Consider the following 16,033-nt stretch of genomic DNA (forward strand, 5'->3'; position numbering starts at 1 on the left):
AAACACAAGATAGGACGTAATACTGGATGCTTCTTCTGGAAAATTACTCGATTATCGCATTCTTCTTTTTGTATTTCAACATGCACCTATTTCGATGTTTATGCAGATACGGTGACAACATTTTTATGTAATCTACTTAGCCGTGGATAAATGTTTTCGATACATTTTTTTTTTAAAGAAACCTTTTGCCCTTAAGATTCTTTTCAGATTTTTGAATGAATAGAAATGGTTAAATCTGGACTGTAAGGTGAAGTATTACCCATTTTGGGTGCTCAACACTCAATAATTTGAATCAAGTATTGTTACAGATAGGTATACACTAAAGCAATTCTTTTTCTAACATGTCATTTTCATGATTAACTAGTTTTCACAAAAGTTTTCCCCCGTACTTCTTTATAAAGAAACAAATTGGGTTCGATTTTGTAGATCTTGTTGATCGATTCGCTATGCTTTAATATTAGATTCGTGTTTTCTAACTTTGCCTAGATTAAGCTATTTAAGTTTGCAAAAGAACAAGTTTGTCTAACTTATAGTTACTCTAAACATTGCGAAAGCCGTAAGAAACATAAACCTGAAGCATCGCCTCAAACTTGACGATCGATCTCTGTTTCGCCTATTCTTCTCACTTGATACTTTGTCAGGAAACGTTAATCACACATGACATTCGCTGTTCAACATTCTGTTTATCAACACCGAATTAATCCCGATCTCAAAGTTATGCAATAACCGCTATGCCCTATAAATTGAGGATTAAGCCGCTAATACCGTGCCAAGGCTAACAAAGAAGCAAAGCTCTCGTACGAAATCTCCGAACACAGCGAAGGCTAACGGATAATTGCTCTCAGCTGAATGTTAATGGCAGCCACGAGGCTCTCGAGCGATTACTTACCTGATTTTCGCGGGGAGCTGCTTTTTTCCGTCGCCGGGATTGTGATTTTCCATCGTGAATCCTTGATTCTACGGTCGTGCCCTTGACGTGTCCCGATACGACGTACATAAGCCCACATTGACGTGCACCATGTGTATGCAACAGCACACAGGTCACGAGAACGTGACGTCTTGCTCAAGTATGAATGTACTGCACCGTTCGTGTGTGTATGTGCGTCAACAAAAATTGCTCATAACACGAGTATATAGGCCTGGCTCTAAAATTCCGCATCGTCGATGAATCGCCTGTAACTAAAGGCAATTGCAATCGTGAGATAAAATTTGTGAAAGAAACCGTTTCTAATCGTAAATACTAAGACCAAGGTTTTGGAATCGTTTATCTAGTGACGACATTTTTGATAATTCTAAACTAATTTTGCAACTATTAGCCTTTCGAGTGATAAGGAGTGATATGCAGAGTGGGCTACGTAAAACAGTTTAGTCTTCAAAGTGTCGTAACTCGTAAAAAAATTAACTTTGTTACCATTTTTGCACCATTGGAAAATCTGATAATATCAGATAATAAAATCTGGTAATATTGGGCGTTGCATTGTATGCAGCAATAAGGATGGAGGACCAATGAAAAGATCTCGACTTGTCTGATCGATATGTAAGAAAGACCTTCACGAATTGTGTCTGAGAGAGGATAAGTAAGAATGTATCATTTCATTTTCGTTTCTTTGTAAAAACATTTTATCCTACTTAATTTTCTCGTCAGCAACAAATAATACGAAGAGTATAAAAATATCAATGTTTCCTGTATAGTTACACTTAAAATTATCTAGCATTTTTTACATATCTGTAGAAATGTCCTCTAGTACTCAAAGATTTAATAACCATTGAATAAATTAATATTACAAAGTTCTTTGAAGCAACCGGAAATTTTTAACCAATCTCTGGAAATTCCAGTAATTTTTGTACATGCATAGTGATCTCATACTTCTGCTGACAGTGTACAATGTACACTGTACATGTGTACCTGCATTAGATCATCTCATTAAGTAACACGTGTGTTTTAAAAGATTGACAATGAAGCAGAAAATACGTTAAAGGAAAACCAAAAAAAAAAAAAAATGAGAAATCATTGTCGAAAACAAAGGAAATTCCTGACTGATATTGATAAGTAAACTGATTTCTTTCACAGATTTGAAAGGGAACAGAATACTCACACTACAAACAGAATGACCTAATTGAATAGGAAAGATAGATGAGGAATTATGTTGAAGAATACAAGATTGAAACACCTTAATGGAGGTAATAAAGAAACGAAAAAGAAGTGACCAGTATAATCTGGAAGATTGTACACGAGCTTCGGTGTTCAATCGTCCAAATTGCTCCAGATTTTTGCAGTTGGAGAAGAAAGTTTCGGACTGCAATCTTAGAAATTACTCCGAGTTTCGAAACACACTTTTATCATCCTACATCATCTGAAAATTACACATTTTCCCTTGGCAACACCTAGATATCAATTAGTACAAGCTACTAAAAAAATTCAGTTAATGAACGAACGTGCAATTCAAGATCACACCGTAGGAATAACAAACATCGCAGAAACGCCGAAGTTCAAAGATTAAACTGTAAACACCGCATTCGTAATTTCAATATTGAACGTCTGAAAATATACCATTTGACACTGTCTCGGCAAACAAACAATTTAATTATAAGCAGATAGCATTTGTTGTTCAACACGTTACCACCAAAACAGAGAGTTAACACCTGTTGTCTTAAAGTCAGTCGTAAATCCTTGGAAAATCGTGATAAGAAATGAGTTCGGTATCGTTCGATGCCACTATAATTCCACGCTTCTCTGATATAGCCAGGATGTGTGTAAGTGCGATTCACACGAATCGCGCGTGTACATACGCGTGCGTATGCATAGTGATGCATCAAACGGAGGAACGTGTAAACGTACACGTGCGAATGCTTCACGTGTGTGCAAGCGCATATAAACGCGGCCAGCGTTAGGATTTCGGGTCGATAGCCGTGACGTCAGTAGATCATACGAGCGAGGAGGGAGGAGAGGAAACAGAGCGGGCTGATAGAGAGATAAGAGAGAGGAGAAAAATAGAAAAGTTGTTTATAGAGAACGACAGAGAGAGAGAGAAAATAGAATGGCAGTAGAGAGAAAATAAGGAAGAAGAAAGATGGTAGCTGAAAGAAGAGGAGAGCGAAAGCAGGCGGATGAAGTTCAAGGTTACCGCGCTTGAATGCACGTCCCACGGAAAATAGGAAAAAGAGGGCGAATGGATTTTCTAGCAGTGAGGAAAAGCGCGAACGCGAACCGAATAGAGTAGGTAATACGAGCGAGTTTCGCTAAGAAAATTCACGAACAAACTTCACTCCCCTCGAAATGACCGTGATTCCTTGATTAACCTTTGGCTACTTTAAATAGTTAGCGGTCGGAATCGTGTTTCGATTGAAGTAATGACTTAACTAATGGAAAACTTTTTTTTTGCGAACATTGACCAGAAATTAGCAAATTCAACGGTTAAATCACAATGGAATCGATATTTCTTTGATTTCAATTTAAACGTGTAGACGTTTGACTTATCAGTAGCGATATTTGACAATTGTATTCTTATATGCGCTACAAGAATGTTACTCTATTTCTCATATAGAAGAAATAGTGAAACTTTTGCGTTTTTTCGATTCGTAACTTGAGCAACAAGATAAAACAATTAATCATTATTACGTGTCGGTGATGACATCAATAATGGTGCACCTGTAGCGAGACACGAGCGACCGATAAAATTCGAGGAAATGATAAACAAGAATATTTTCTCGTTTGGTTTGTTTCTTTCCGAGAGTCGCGTGTTCGGTGGGCATTTCGTAATGAGACGTCCTGGTGACATTATTACGAAGCAATAATCCTCATGACTAAGCGCAATGACGACGCGAATAACTTGCGGCGCACTGAATCTTCTTACACGGACGCACTCTGAACCTCTGTAATACCACGTGCATGCATCTGCAAGCATTAAAGCATATAATAATGAATTATACTCCCCGAAAAAATCAAATTACACGAACAAATTGAAATGCTCTTCGGATAAAAAGAAAAGAAGTAAAACTCACAGAGAAAATTCAAATGATTAACCATAGGAAAATAATATGGATATTACTGTTATAAATTTTGAAGTTTGTTTAAAATGTTACAGTCTGAATTTACCTTGAATTGAATCTATTAATAAACTCAGATATTCAGAGTTTCCTATTGATCGTGCTAATCAGCAATCGCGGTAGATTGTTTCGTTAGTTAGCAAGCTAAAAGACTGAAATTGTATACAGAATGCAGAGAGGATATTCGGTGGCCAAGATGATCGACATGACACGGTGTACAACTATCGCGTACCATTGTTCTCCCACAGATACGATGCAATTGCATGAATTGCAATTAAACCGAGAGAGGAAATTTCATAAAAAAGAGTCCGCGTAAAAGTAACGATCAGCTCGTAACTTTGCCGTTCATGTCGTAATCGCGAAGATAACTTTGAAATACGCTCCGATAAATTGATACACGCATCCCGGAGAACGTCGGATTACGTACGAAAAACAACGCGAATGAAAAATAAGCACATCTGTTGAACGAAAAAAAAAATAAGAGAGAGAGACAGAGACGATATCTCTTATAAATATCTGAAAACAAGGCGCAACCTCGAAATTAAGAAGGTCGTCCAGTTAGGACGTACGAATATTTCATCGAATCGCTCGGTACGAAAACAATCCACTTTTGCACGCAATTAAAAGTTGCCGCGTGATTAGCGACGTTGGCGATGCTTCCGTGAAACGGTACGCGAAACCTTTCAAACATTGTGGGAAAGCAAGAAAGCCGATTATAATCCCGAGAGGAAAATTAGGCTAGATCCTTGTTCCATTGGCCTGGCAAACTTCTGGTTCTCGAGTTTGTTGTCTCGACTCTCCACTGTCCTCAGACCGTAATCGTATTCGGGTTAGCATGCCCGGACGTAGCGACCTTGAACTTGCCGCCCTCGGATGGCCCAACTTCAACTCCCAAACCCTTTCTATCGTGAGAAAAGGATAGATACCGGTAATACGTTCCAGGAAAGGAAGAAAATAACCGGAAATCTAAGGACAGGACAGAGTGGAATTTACTACTTTTAAGCCATGCTGCCAGGCATTCTCCTACTTTACATCTTATGGATCGTAAAAGCGAATCTCGAAGAGAGCGTTGCTGGAATAATTAAAGGAACGTCTGTTTAAATATTTCATGAGCTACAGTGTATGATGTACGGGGGTAAAAGTTTACGATAGAAATGGCTTAGCGTTGCATGAATTTTCTTTAAGTTTCTACTGTGAACTTAGGATATACATACAATCTTTTGTAATAATTGTTAGAAAATACCCTGATTCCGTGAAAACACGTATCTAAAGTTAACCAGAGTTGAATTAAAAATTGGTCACAGTCCAACGAGGTAGCGATAGAATAGAAATATGATAATTACGTTGTTCACCTGTTGAAAGCGACTCTATATCAAGAGTTTATAAACTTTACTTGGATGTTTGAATATTCGTCTAGCATTTCTCGTTTGATATCCATACACCGGTGTGTATATACAGAGATTTTTAATTGTATGCAATTTGCAACAAACTAGTATAATTACGAGATGCATTTTACCCTGCTAATTAAATCTATTTATAGCAGCAGATTATATTCTGAAGCATAAGCTTGTTTATCGTTATTACAAAAGATAAATTCATTTCCTACCGGGTACAATAGGCCACAGAAAAGCTGCCTTGAAACAGGTAATCATTCAACCTTAAACAGTAACCCGGCCTTGACTCAATTTCCAACAACACAACTTGTTGGATCTCATTAATAACACTATTAAATACTAATCGAGTTGGAACCCAGTGATTGGTGCAAAGGAACTTTCTTTGGCAATTGCGACTGAAATAATCTGATATAAGAATACCTCGTCCTAATTTACACTTTCTTTCTTAACGAATATTTGAAAAAATTTCTCTGCTACGTGTAATCACATTCAAGCGATCTACATAATCTGCATAGTGAATTAACTATTCGATTCTATTTGGTTTTTCAATTCCTAATATACATAGTTCTCCTGTTACGTATTTTAGATCAAGGTGAAGTCGTTGAAATATGGAAACAATATTTATCTCTATAAACGCTGTATATTTTCATAGCGCACCAGGTGAATCTGCCTGGAGATCAACCTTTCTCGAACCTTGGAGCGAATAAGACAGTCATGGACAACTTCCAGCGAGTGTCGGCTCCCGGCTACGTATAACGGGTTGCCCGTGACCGGGGAGGACCTTGGCCATGGATGTACGCCGGGTGTCGTGACGCAGGCGCCGCGACGCGCGCGTTTATACCCATCTTCCTGAAATTTAAAAAAAAATGAGCGTACTCGAATTACAGCGTTTATTCATCTTAACGAATACGTCATCTCGTATAAAAATATACTCTTTAGAATATCATTTTCGCGCTATTCAAAATAAATCTTCTGTGATTAACATGTGCAGGAAAAATGGTATATATGCAGGTATTTGAAAACTATATTTGAACATTTTATCTGATGCAAAAACAAGAACAATATTCCTGGACTTATCGACAAGAAATTTATACAAGTTCCCCAGGCGGATACTCAAGCGGCAAATACATTGCAAAATACGTTCTATAGCAAGGCTATAAGTAGGTTACATCAGAAAAGAGATCGTAGTATTCTCAAGACTAATATTACCCAGAGGTGGAAGTAGATTCTACTTCGCGAGAAAACTCGTAAAAGCTTGATACTTTGCCGGCTTACATTATAGGTAGAGACCTTATACCACAAACATCTGGATCTCTTTCCTTATGTTCCTTTCTGTGATAAAAAATTGTAGCTATATTTAGCTGCTTCTTTTCTATGAACCATTATGGAAGAAATTATTTGCAATCAGATATATTAATAAAGAGATACTTATAATGAAAACATTGATTTACGTTTATATTCGTTTGTTTTTGCATTATTGTTAAATTGCAATTGTTTGTATCGATCAGTAATGAATAATTCTCCGCGATCCTAATTACCGCTTTAAACTCATCGTGCCACAATATTAAACGTAAAAAAAGTTTTGGTGGGATAGGCGTTAATAGTACAGCTTACCCTGAAACAATCGTCGACGACCTTGCATCAGTCTCGACGGGCAACTTACAGCTAGCGATGGAATTGACACCCTCGTGATCTGATGCCAAATTAAAATTCTACGAAAAATCTTAAAAAGAACGCAATTTCAATTTCAAGATGGCTACTTTTAACGCGTAACTTCAAACTTTTTATAAACTTGTCATACTGTACATTTAATTCTTTACTGTGGCTCCAATATAAAACTTTATTGAAAAAACACGTAAACAAAGTACTACTCATTATTGATACTTCAATTAATACTGTTAAAACAACGTGTATTCATCATTCATTGTATTCATTTAAGAATTCTATACCTACGAAATTATCATCATAGAAGATATAAATTGTATCATTTGTCCAATCGCAAATATCCAAAAAAGCGAGATCTAAAAATGTCCAGTAAGTGCATTGATTATTAATTTCTTAAATAACTCAAAGATTCCAACTCAGTTCGTGGCTATCGCTACTTATAACGGTTTGCCCGTGACCAGAGAAGACCTTGGCAATGACTTGCGCGACATGCTGCGACGCACGACAAACCGGGTGACGGCGCGCATGCGCCGACTGCGCGCGCATCTCGCTCGATGCATCCGGAGGTCGCATATCCCGTGCACACCGACAACGGCAACCTTGACCTTATACCTCGACCCGCTGGCCAACGAGGTCCATCCACTCCTGAGTGGTTGAAGGTCAGCAGCACCATGGCCAGGAAGCCGGGACGAGAAGAGGGAGACAAGCTGATAGTAACGGCATCGAAGAGTAAGAGAGGACCTAGCGAAATCCAGCCGCTCGATCTCCCTCGAGGACGCGTTAACGATTCTCAATTACCGCATGTCAGCCCTTGTCTCGCTACATCTCTACTCCCATCCCATCTATCTTTTTTCCTATATTTTGGTTTCGTTTTGCGCGTCTGCCTGGTTCATTCTGATTCGTATGTTCGCGCGGCTTACTTTTACTATCAATCACCCCGCCTCTTTCTTTGAGGTTAGCCGTTATTCGTTCGATTTCTGGCTTCTGGTTTTGTGGTTCAAGGTTATAAGCGAAAATAACAATAAAGGTTGCAGCAAGGAGAGGATTTCAATATATCGTCGCTTTTCGAGAGGGACGGATACGTGGGCGGAATCGCTGCAATGGGAAGTTTAAGGCTTTTCTCGCCCGTAGAATGCTATACAACGTTGCAACTGTATTTCATGTGTTATACAACGAAGGATCGCAAAGAATTTTGTATTACACACAGCTCAAGTACACGTAGATTGAATGTTAACGTTTTAATTGTGAAGATAACCTTTTCATTGAAACGTTTGCGAATTTCTGTTTTTAGTGCTCGAGAAAATATGTATGTTAATAGCGGAGTAAAAATAACTGCATCAAGCCAAATGGCTAGGTACAGTGATCTATCCAACTTTAATGTCTGCAAAATTAATGAAACACTCTACCGACTTTAAAATGAGAAAATAAATGGAACTTCCTAACTATCGATCAATGTTACCTTATTAAAATTATATCGAATAATTACGATATAATTCGAGTAATTGAGAATTAGTATATACCCGAGCAATAAATTGAATGAGATTCTTATCGTATATATTTAGTGAATTAACTGACAACATTATATAGACGATAAATAATAAACTGTTCAGTGCGGTCATAAAGAGATTACAAAGTCTCAAGGCATATCTAGCATCACACACAGTGGAAATGAAATGCTTGTCTCGCAAACGATTCTCGTACAGATTAGAGACTGTGGAAAGTCGAGGTCGCCCTTGACGTAAGCGCCAACCGCGTAAAGATACACAGACACTAAGCTGGGAAACTTGACCGAGTAACGTGCGTCAATTGTTCATTGTTTATATCCCTGAAAAAGGGCACTATAAACAACAGTGATGCTATTCTCGACAAAGTTAAACATTTTTTCAAAATCATCCTTAATTACGTCTCACAAGTGTTTAAGTAACGGAACGTTTTACCGAAACTGTCGTCCAAAAAACGTTTCAACAACTACGTTGCTCATTTGCTATACCGCATGTTTCTCAATTGCGAGTATTTCTGGCGCAATTTCACGTCATAATTTTAACTCGAGTTAGAAGCCATCTGATCAGTTCAAGGTTTCGAGATTTATTCAAGATCAATGTTCAGATTTAATATTTTAAAACGAATCAACGGAGAGATCAGTAACCTGAGCATATTCAAAGTACCGTTTCATAAAATAAATTGATAAGTCGTCAAACTTTGTGCATGTTTCTTCTTTACATTTTTTTATATGAAATAGGTTAAGTTACAATAGGAACAATATGCGTTTACTATGACATGTAATGAAACATACATAAGTGATGGTAAAAGAATATATGTACACCTATGACTTTAAAAAATGGAAAGTTAGAAACATTTTCTATTCTGAAACTCATCGGCATTGGCGCCAGTGCACCCTAAGATTTACGAGCATCGTTACCTACAGAACCTACAAGTGTTTGGCGCCGAATGCAAACTTGGCTCACACTAAGCAAATTGGAACAAGTGGATATTACCACGCCCGAGATCTATCGGCGTGTCCTTTAAAATTAAATCGATTACGACTTTCTGAAATCATACCGGTGGGAGTAACGGAAACAAGCGAGAATTAATAAACGCAAAACGAACGGTTAGAATTTGAAATTCATATTAAACGCAGTTCAGCTTTAACATCGTAGATCAATATTTATATATGTATGTACGTGTTTTAATGAAACTATATCGCCATAATTTGTTCGACGAGAAAATACGTTCCGCAGATGAATGTCTCAATATAAATAACACCTTACGAGTATTTAATATTCAAAGTTTTCCTTCATGTCTCTAAAAATAATTCATTAAAATAATACGAACATATTGAAATTTAATAGTGTTCAAAAAACCTTTTACACGAATCCAAGCCCATATATGTAGATGCATCGAGTTTCTTGACATGTTCACCTCTATGTACCAAAGAAACTGAATTTCATCGTATTATGAAATCTACGTGTCACTAAGCTTGGCCTTGACATCGACCGCTGCAACGGGTCGCCTCTGCGTAGTTACATCATCGTTGAAATTTCCTGCCAATTAAGAAGAGTCTAAGGTAACGAGGACCTTTCAAACGACGGATAAATCAACAATCGTACAAAAAGAGGGATAAAGGAACGCGAAGATGCATAGAAAGATTCGCAGTGACAAATCATACCACGTGTACTATATCTGCATGTTTCTAGAAACCACGCCAATGATAAAGCCGGAAGGCGATGATGCGATTTTTGGTCGCAGGCCAAAAAAAGTTTCGTCGACGCCACTTTCATTGCGACGACGTCGACGTAAAACGATCATTCTAAATGCCATTGGCTTTGTCCTTGACATCGACCGCAGCGTCCCGACGCTACGCAGGCCACGATTGCATCAGAATGCTCGATGCACGGAATACACCCAGGAAGGATGCCGTTAGCGGTGGAACCGAAGAGGGCGGGAGGTAATACCCAAGTCGATCATGGTGGGAGGCTTCACGTAACTGGACAGGTGGGTGGTGGAATTTATCTATATCTTTTAACCTCACACTGCATCACTTTATGAATCGCGTTAGCCTTAATTTTAGGCCAAACCAGCTTTTGTATTTATTTCTTTCCTTGTCTGTGTCTAGTCATGAATCAAGTCTCATAACGTGTAAAATCTCGATAGACTGATAACTTCATAATTGAACTTTTTCGGAGGAACGTAATTGTCAGTTTCCCTTTTTGTTGATAAAATAAACATAAACAATGATGAATTTAACATCAGTTAGGAGCATATGATTAAACATAAGAAGCACTGCTTTTCTCGTTAAAAAAGCCTGGCACTAATAACGGATAAATAACGGTGTACTCGAAAGTTTCAATTCCTCGATCAGGTATCGTAAATTGCAACTAATCGATTATCGAATTTAATTGGCGTTAATATCGATATATATGTATACGAACTTCAAATATAACAATGTTTCGATAAATTTTAATTTTGTTCTGGATATCCATTAATAATTAACAGAATTTGAAAAATAAAAAATAAATTTTAAATATTTAAAAAATAAATCATAGCCACATGAAACTTAATGTGAATTTAACTTTGAATAAAGCAAATAATTATTTATGCAGCATAATAGGAGTGTAAATGAATTTCGGTATGCAATATATTTATGTACAAAAATGGTTTAATTTCGTCCTCTGTGTGATTCATACAAACAATTCATGTTTACATACAATGCGTGCTATTTACACTGTTACAAGAACACTGCAAAATAATATCTATTTTGCATCTAGAAGATGCACCTTTTGTCCCATATTTTGTTCATATTTATATTTTTTTTTTATTTTGCTTTCTTTCCTTTATGAGCTTTAGGTTTTCCTCGGGGTGGCTTCCCACCGCGACTCTTCCCGCGTCCTTTAGTTTTTTCTTTTGCTTTCGCTGCACGTAAGTCTTTCTTCATTCTTGGATCAACCAATTTATAACGTCCTTTAACACCAGGTGGTCGTTTTGCTTTCTTCTGTGCCATATGTTTTTTCATCACTACGTAAGTGACATCCTTCTTCGGCTCTTTACGAGCTTTCTTGTACAACCTGCGCACAAAAAATGTACACAAATATATTCATACAGAAATACAAATCAAATGTCTGTTTGTTAATGAAAAGTAATAAGCAAAAGATGATACTTACGCTTGTACTTGTTTTGATTTTTCTTTATCACTAATCTCTGAATTGTCCATTATTGCTTCCACCTTTTTCTTTGCTTTTTCTAATTTACGCAATGCCCTTCGCTTTTTTCTTGCCTTTGCTTCTACTACTTTTTTAATTGGTCTAACATTTAAATCTTCGACTCGCTTTTTATAGTCGTCAACGAGTTCTTTAGGAACTGGCGCTTCTTTCTTCATATGTTTCTCTTCATCTTGTGCAAACCAATCCGGTAACTTTTCATCGTTAAATGCATATCTATTCCAAGCTGAATCTATTAAATCTCTTCGAGTTTTCTTACTTTGAACTAATAATGATCCTAATGCTAAATCTTCTTCGGTTAAACGTTTCCTTTTTTTTAACTTTGTACCTACACATAATGAAAGTAAAATCACATTGCATTTGTTATTTACTTGATAAATTTAATATATAAATAATATACACACTTGTTACTTTAGAATTATCTTCGCTGCCACTTTTCTTCTTTTTAGTTTTTTTACTTGGAGTCATCATCTTTTCCACATCATAATCAGATTCCGAATCATCGTCATCGTTATCTGCTTGTTCCTTTCCTTGTACACTTTTACCTTTCTTTATTTTATTTTCTTTATCACTATCCATAGAATTATTCTCTCCTATAACGTAGCCACCTTTCTTTTTATATTCTTCAACCATTTTATCTAATTCAAAATCTTCATCCTTTACATCTTCTAAGTTTTTAAATGCATCTTTTTCAAACCACAATTCTGCTTTGTGAATCTGTTTAATCTTCTTATCCCTATGATCTAAATCAGTTAATAAAGGATTTTCTGGAGCATCAGCAATACCCTTTCTCTTTTTTTGCACTTTATTTATACCTTCCTCATCAGATTCATCCAAACCTAAAAACTTATTATGTATAAATATTGAAATTTATGATATATATACATATATGAACAATAGATACCTAAACCTGATTTATTGCTATCTGAGTCATCATCCGAGGCATCGCTAGAACCTTCCAAGTCACTATCATCTGCTTTATAATATAACCCTGAGCTATCTAACTGTCCTTCATCCTTATTATAAGCGACTTTTTTTTGTTTTCGTTGCTCCTCGTCTGAATCTACATCACTTTCTGCTACTATATCAGGATCCTGATCCATTACATTTTCCAATTCTTTATGTGTCTTGATTGTTTTCAAAGTAAACATATTATCTCCTTCTAATACAGGTCCTTCATTTCCTTTATGAATCATTTTTAAATTGAGCCGCTCGTTTAATTTTTGCCTTTCTTTATTAGCTTTTTTCTTCTTTCTTTTAAGCTCTCTAGCTTCTTCTCCTTTAAGTTCTTCAATTTGTTTTCCAATTTGTTCATCTTCTAGATCTTCCAACTCTTCTTGACTTATTGCTGGTGCTTCTGCTGTCTTTTCAGGCACATCTTGCGTCGCATTTTCTTCTACTGACTCTTTTGCTTTTAAAGATTCCTTTAATGTTTTCCACCAACTCATTAATTTTCGCAATTCCTTTTTACCTAATACTTTAATATCTTTACAGCATTCTTTGATTTCTTCGGTCGTTTTTTCATGATTTGTTATTATTTCATCATCAAAAACAATTTCAGAAGCATCTTGCAATGCTTCTACAACATTGTCATGTGCTATAAAATCTTTGACGGATAATTTATGATATAAAGTGTAATCATTTTCTGGATAACCTTCTGCTTTGTGTTTGCTTTTTTCAGGATTATATACATTTAATTTATTTGAAGATTCTATGTCTAATTCAGAGAAAACATATTTTGGATCCAAAAATTTAGGGTCTAATTTATCTGGAGCAATATAATATTGACAAACAACAAAAATTTCAGCAGATTCTGTACGTGATGCTTGTGGTTTTGTTGCATGTACCTTAAATAACATGTTTCATTAGAATCTTCATATAATAAAAATTATATTTCTATATTAAACAAATTATATACCTTTCTGAACAATTGTTTTAATACCCAAACTAATGGATGATAATCTTTTGAACGAAAAACTTTTGTAATAAACCATCCACCAGGTCGTAGAAAATGTGTTGCCATTTTAAGAGCACCTAAAGTTAAGACAACTTGCTGATATGCATCATGAAGCCAATTTTTACCAACATTTGGTGCTCCATCGTGTAATACTACATCAGCTTTCCAAGTCTTCAATTCACGAGATATTAATACACGACATTTATCACTTGTGATATCTTCTACTAAACCAATACACCCTGGAATAGGTTTTATAGGATACAAGTCTACACCTATTACTATAGAAGATACTGGCATATTCTGTCGGGCAACTTGCATCCACCCTCCAGGAGCTGCACATAAATCTATGCATACTCGTGATTTTTGTAAAAATTCAAATTTTCGATTCAATTGAATTAATTTAAAGGCTGCACGTGACCTATAACCTACAAAACATAACCTATAAGAAGTAGTACTTATACACGGTGTATAATAAAAATAAAACTTTAAGCATAATCTGCATTCAGTATTTAATATGTCACATAGAAATATTTACAAAATGAATAAAAATATCTTAATTTGTGCAGTTTTCATTACTGATTATAACATTCTCCATAAAAACTCACCAGTTTCCTTTGCTAATTGGTAAAATCTATCCTTTCTTTGTTTCCCAACTTTTCCTTTTTTACCCATTTTGAATTATAAACAATTATATCATTTATAAAAAACTTATTTCCTTTAAAAACATTGATTTACTACAGAATTACATGTACCATACGCGGCCATACATCAACGTTCTAAGAGTGGGGTAAAGAAAAAATGACGAATACTTGTAAACTGCTTGTAATTTATTTTCAGAACACAAAATTATTTTTAAACACAAAATAACATATTGACTGCATTAATAAAAGCAACATTCATCTGTGTGTATAACAATAATATTTTATACAACATTATTTAATAATTCTACATAGTGCAGTAATATTGTCAAAAGTATTAAACTTTCTGTTATAACAGTAACATTCGAGATTTGGTTGATTATTACGAGTCACCTAACAATATCCGAACTTAGTTTATTTCATTTTGTAATGGAATATTATTTAAACAATTAGTTGCTTGCAAAAAAAATGGACGTGGTTTGTAAAGGAAAAATAAATAAACCTTATCATACTCATTTCTCTAGTGCTATCCTTGTTAAATGCTATTCAGTTCCTTGACACTCTTCGCTATTGCTATCTACGTCACCTCCATTATATTTTACTGATACTTATAATCAATTTTTAATTGATTTAACATTTCTAATATTGTAGATAATAAAATATAGTTTCTGGTTTATTTTCAAATACTTTAATCATAGAATAATAAGTGTTCCTTGTTAAATAATAATTCAGATGGTAGTTTATAATTATTGCAAGTATTAAATAAATGTGTTGTATAATTTAACTTAATAAAATAGTTTAATTTCGTATTGAATTAACAATTGCATGTAGTACATTAGTTAGAAATTGTTTATAACTTTTATTGAAAATTTGAAAAATTAATGTTCTTTTTGTGTGAATTGCAGATGGAACACTCAGGCTGCCGCAGGAATCCAGAAAAGGGTTTCAACATCAGAAGAACTGAAGAAATGCAATTATTTATCGAAAAATCAATTATTTATTGTAAAATTATTATTAAAATGTATTTTACAAAAGGTTACAATATACCAGTATTATTTTACAGCATTTTACAGTCTATTTACTTCTCCCATATACACCACATTGATTTCCTTTGCAAACACCTCATTGTTTAAACAATATATCATTGAAAAATTAAATAAACAGTACAATATGTATTTTACAAAAGGTTACAATATTCCAGTATTGTTTTACAGCGTTTTATAGTCTATTAACTTTTTCCTTACCCGGCATGTCCATTTCCTTTGCAAAAAACTGATTGTTTAAACAATATTCCATTGTAAAATTAAATAAACGGTTCAAAATACATTTTACAAAAGGTTACAACATTCCAGTATTGTTGTACAGCGTTTTACAGTCTATTAACTTCTCCTTTACACACCAAATCCCTTTCCTTTTGCAAAATAACCCATTGTTTAAACAATATTACATTGCAAAATTGAATAAATGCATGCCAGAAACCTCCAGGAATGAGTTTCCATCGAGAAAATCGAAAAAATCCCGAAATTCTAGCGAAAACTACGAAAATTAGGCGAAGATTTCGAAAATCGCGCGAATACACTCGTTCGGTGCTAAGGTCCTCGAGAATTCCTGGAATTT

The 16,033-nt window shown here is 35.4% G+C and overlaps 1 protein-coding gene across 1 annotated transcript; it reads right to left on the minus strand.

The window, feature by feature from the left end:
* Positions 1-11,278: 11,278 nt before the first annotated feature.
* Positions 11,279-14,542, minus strand: LOC108572537 (pre-rRNA processing protein FTSJ3). The gene is made up of 6 exons (XM_017934788.1): positions 14,384-14,542; positions 13,740-14,203; positions 12,726-13,668; positions 12,226-12,660; positions 11,765-12,149; positions 11,279-11,668 (listed from the first exon to the last, which is right to left on the minus strand). The coding sequence occupies exons 1-6, from the start codon at positions 14,448-14,450 to the stop codon at positions 11,419-11,421; spliced, it is 2,544 nt and encodes an 847-aa protein (XP_017790277.1). The 5' UTR covers positions 14,451-14,542; the 3' UTR covers positions 11,279-11,418.
* Positions 14,543-16,033: the final 1,491 nt, after the last annotated feature.

This window comes from Habropoda laboriosa, unplaced genomic scaffold (assembly GCF_001263275.1).
Source record: "Habropoda laboriosa isolate 0110345459 unplaced genomic scaffold, ASM126327v1 scaffold129, whole genome shotgun sequence".
In the NCBI taxonomy this organism is placed as follows: Eukaryota; Metazoa; Arthropoda; class Insecta; order Hymenoptera; family Apidae; genus Habropoda; species Habropoda laboriosa.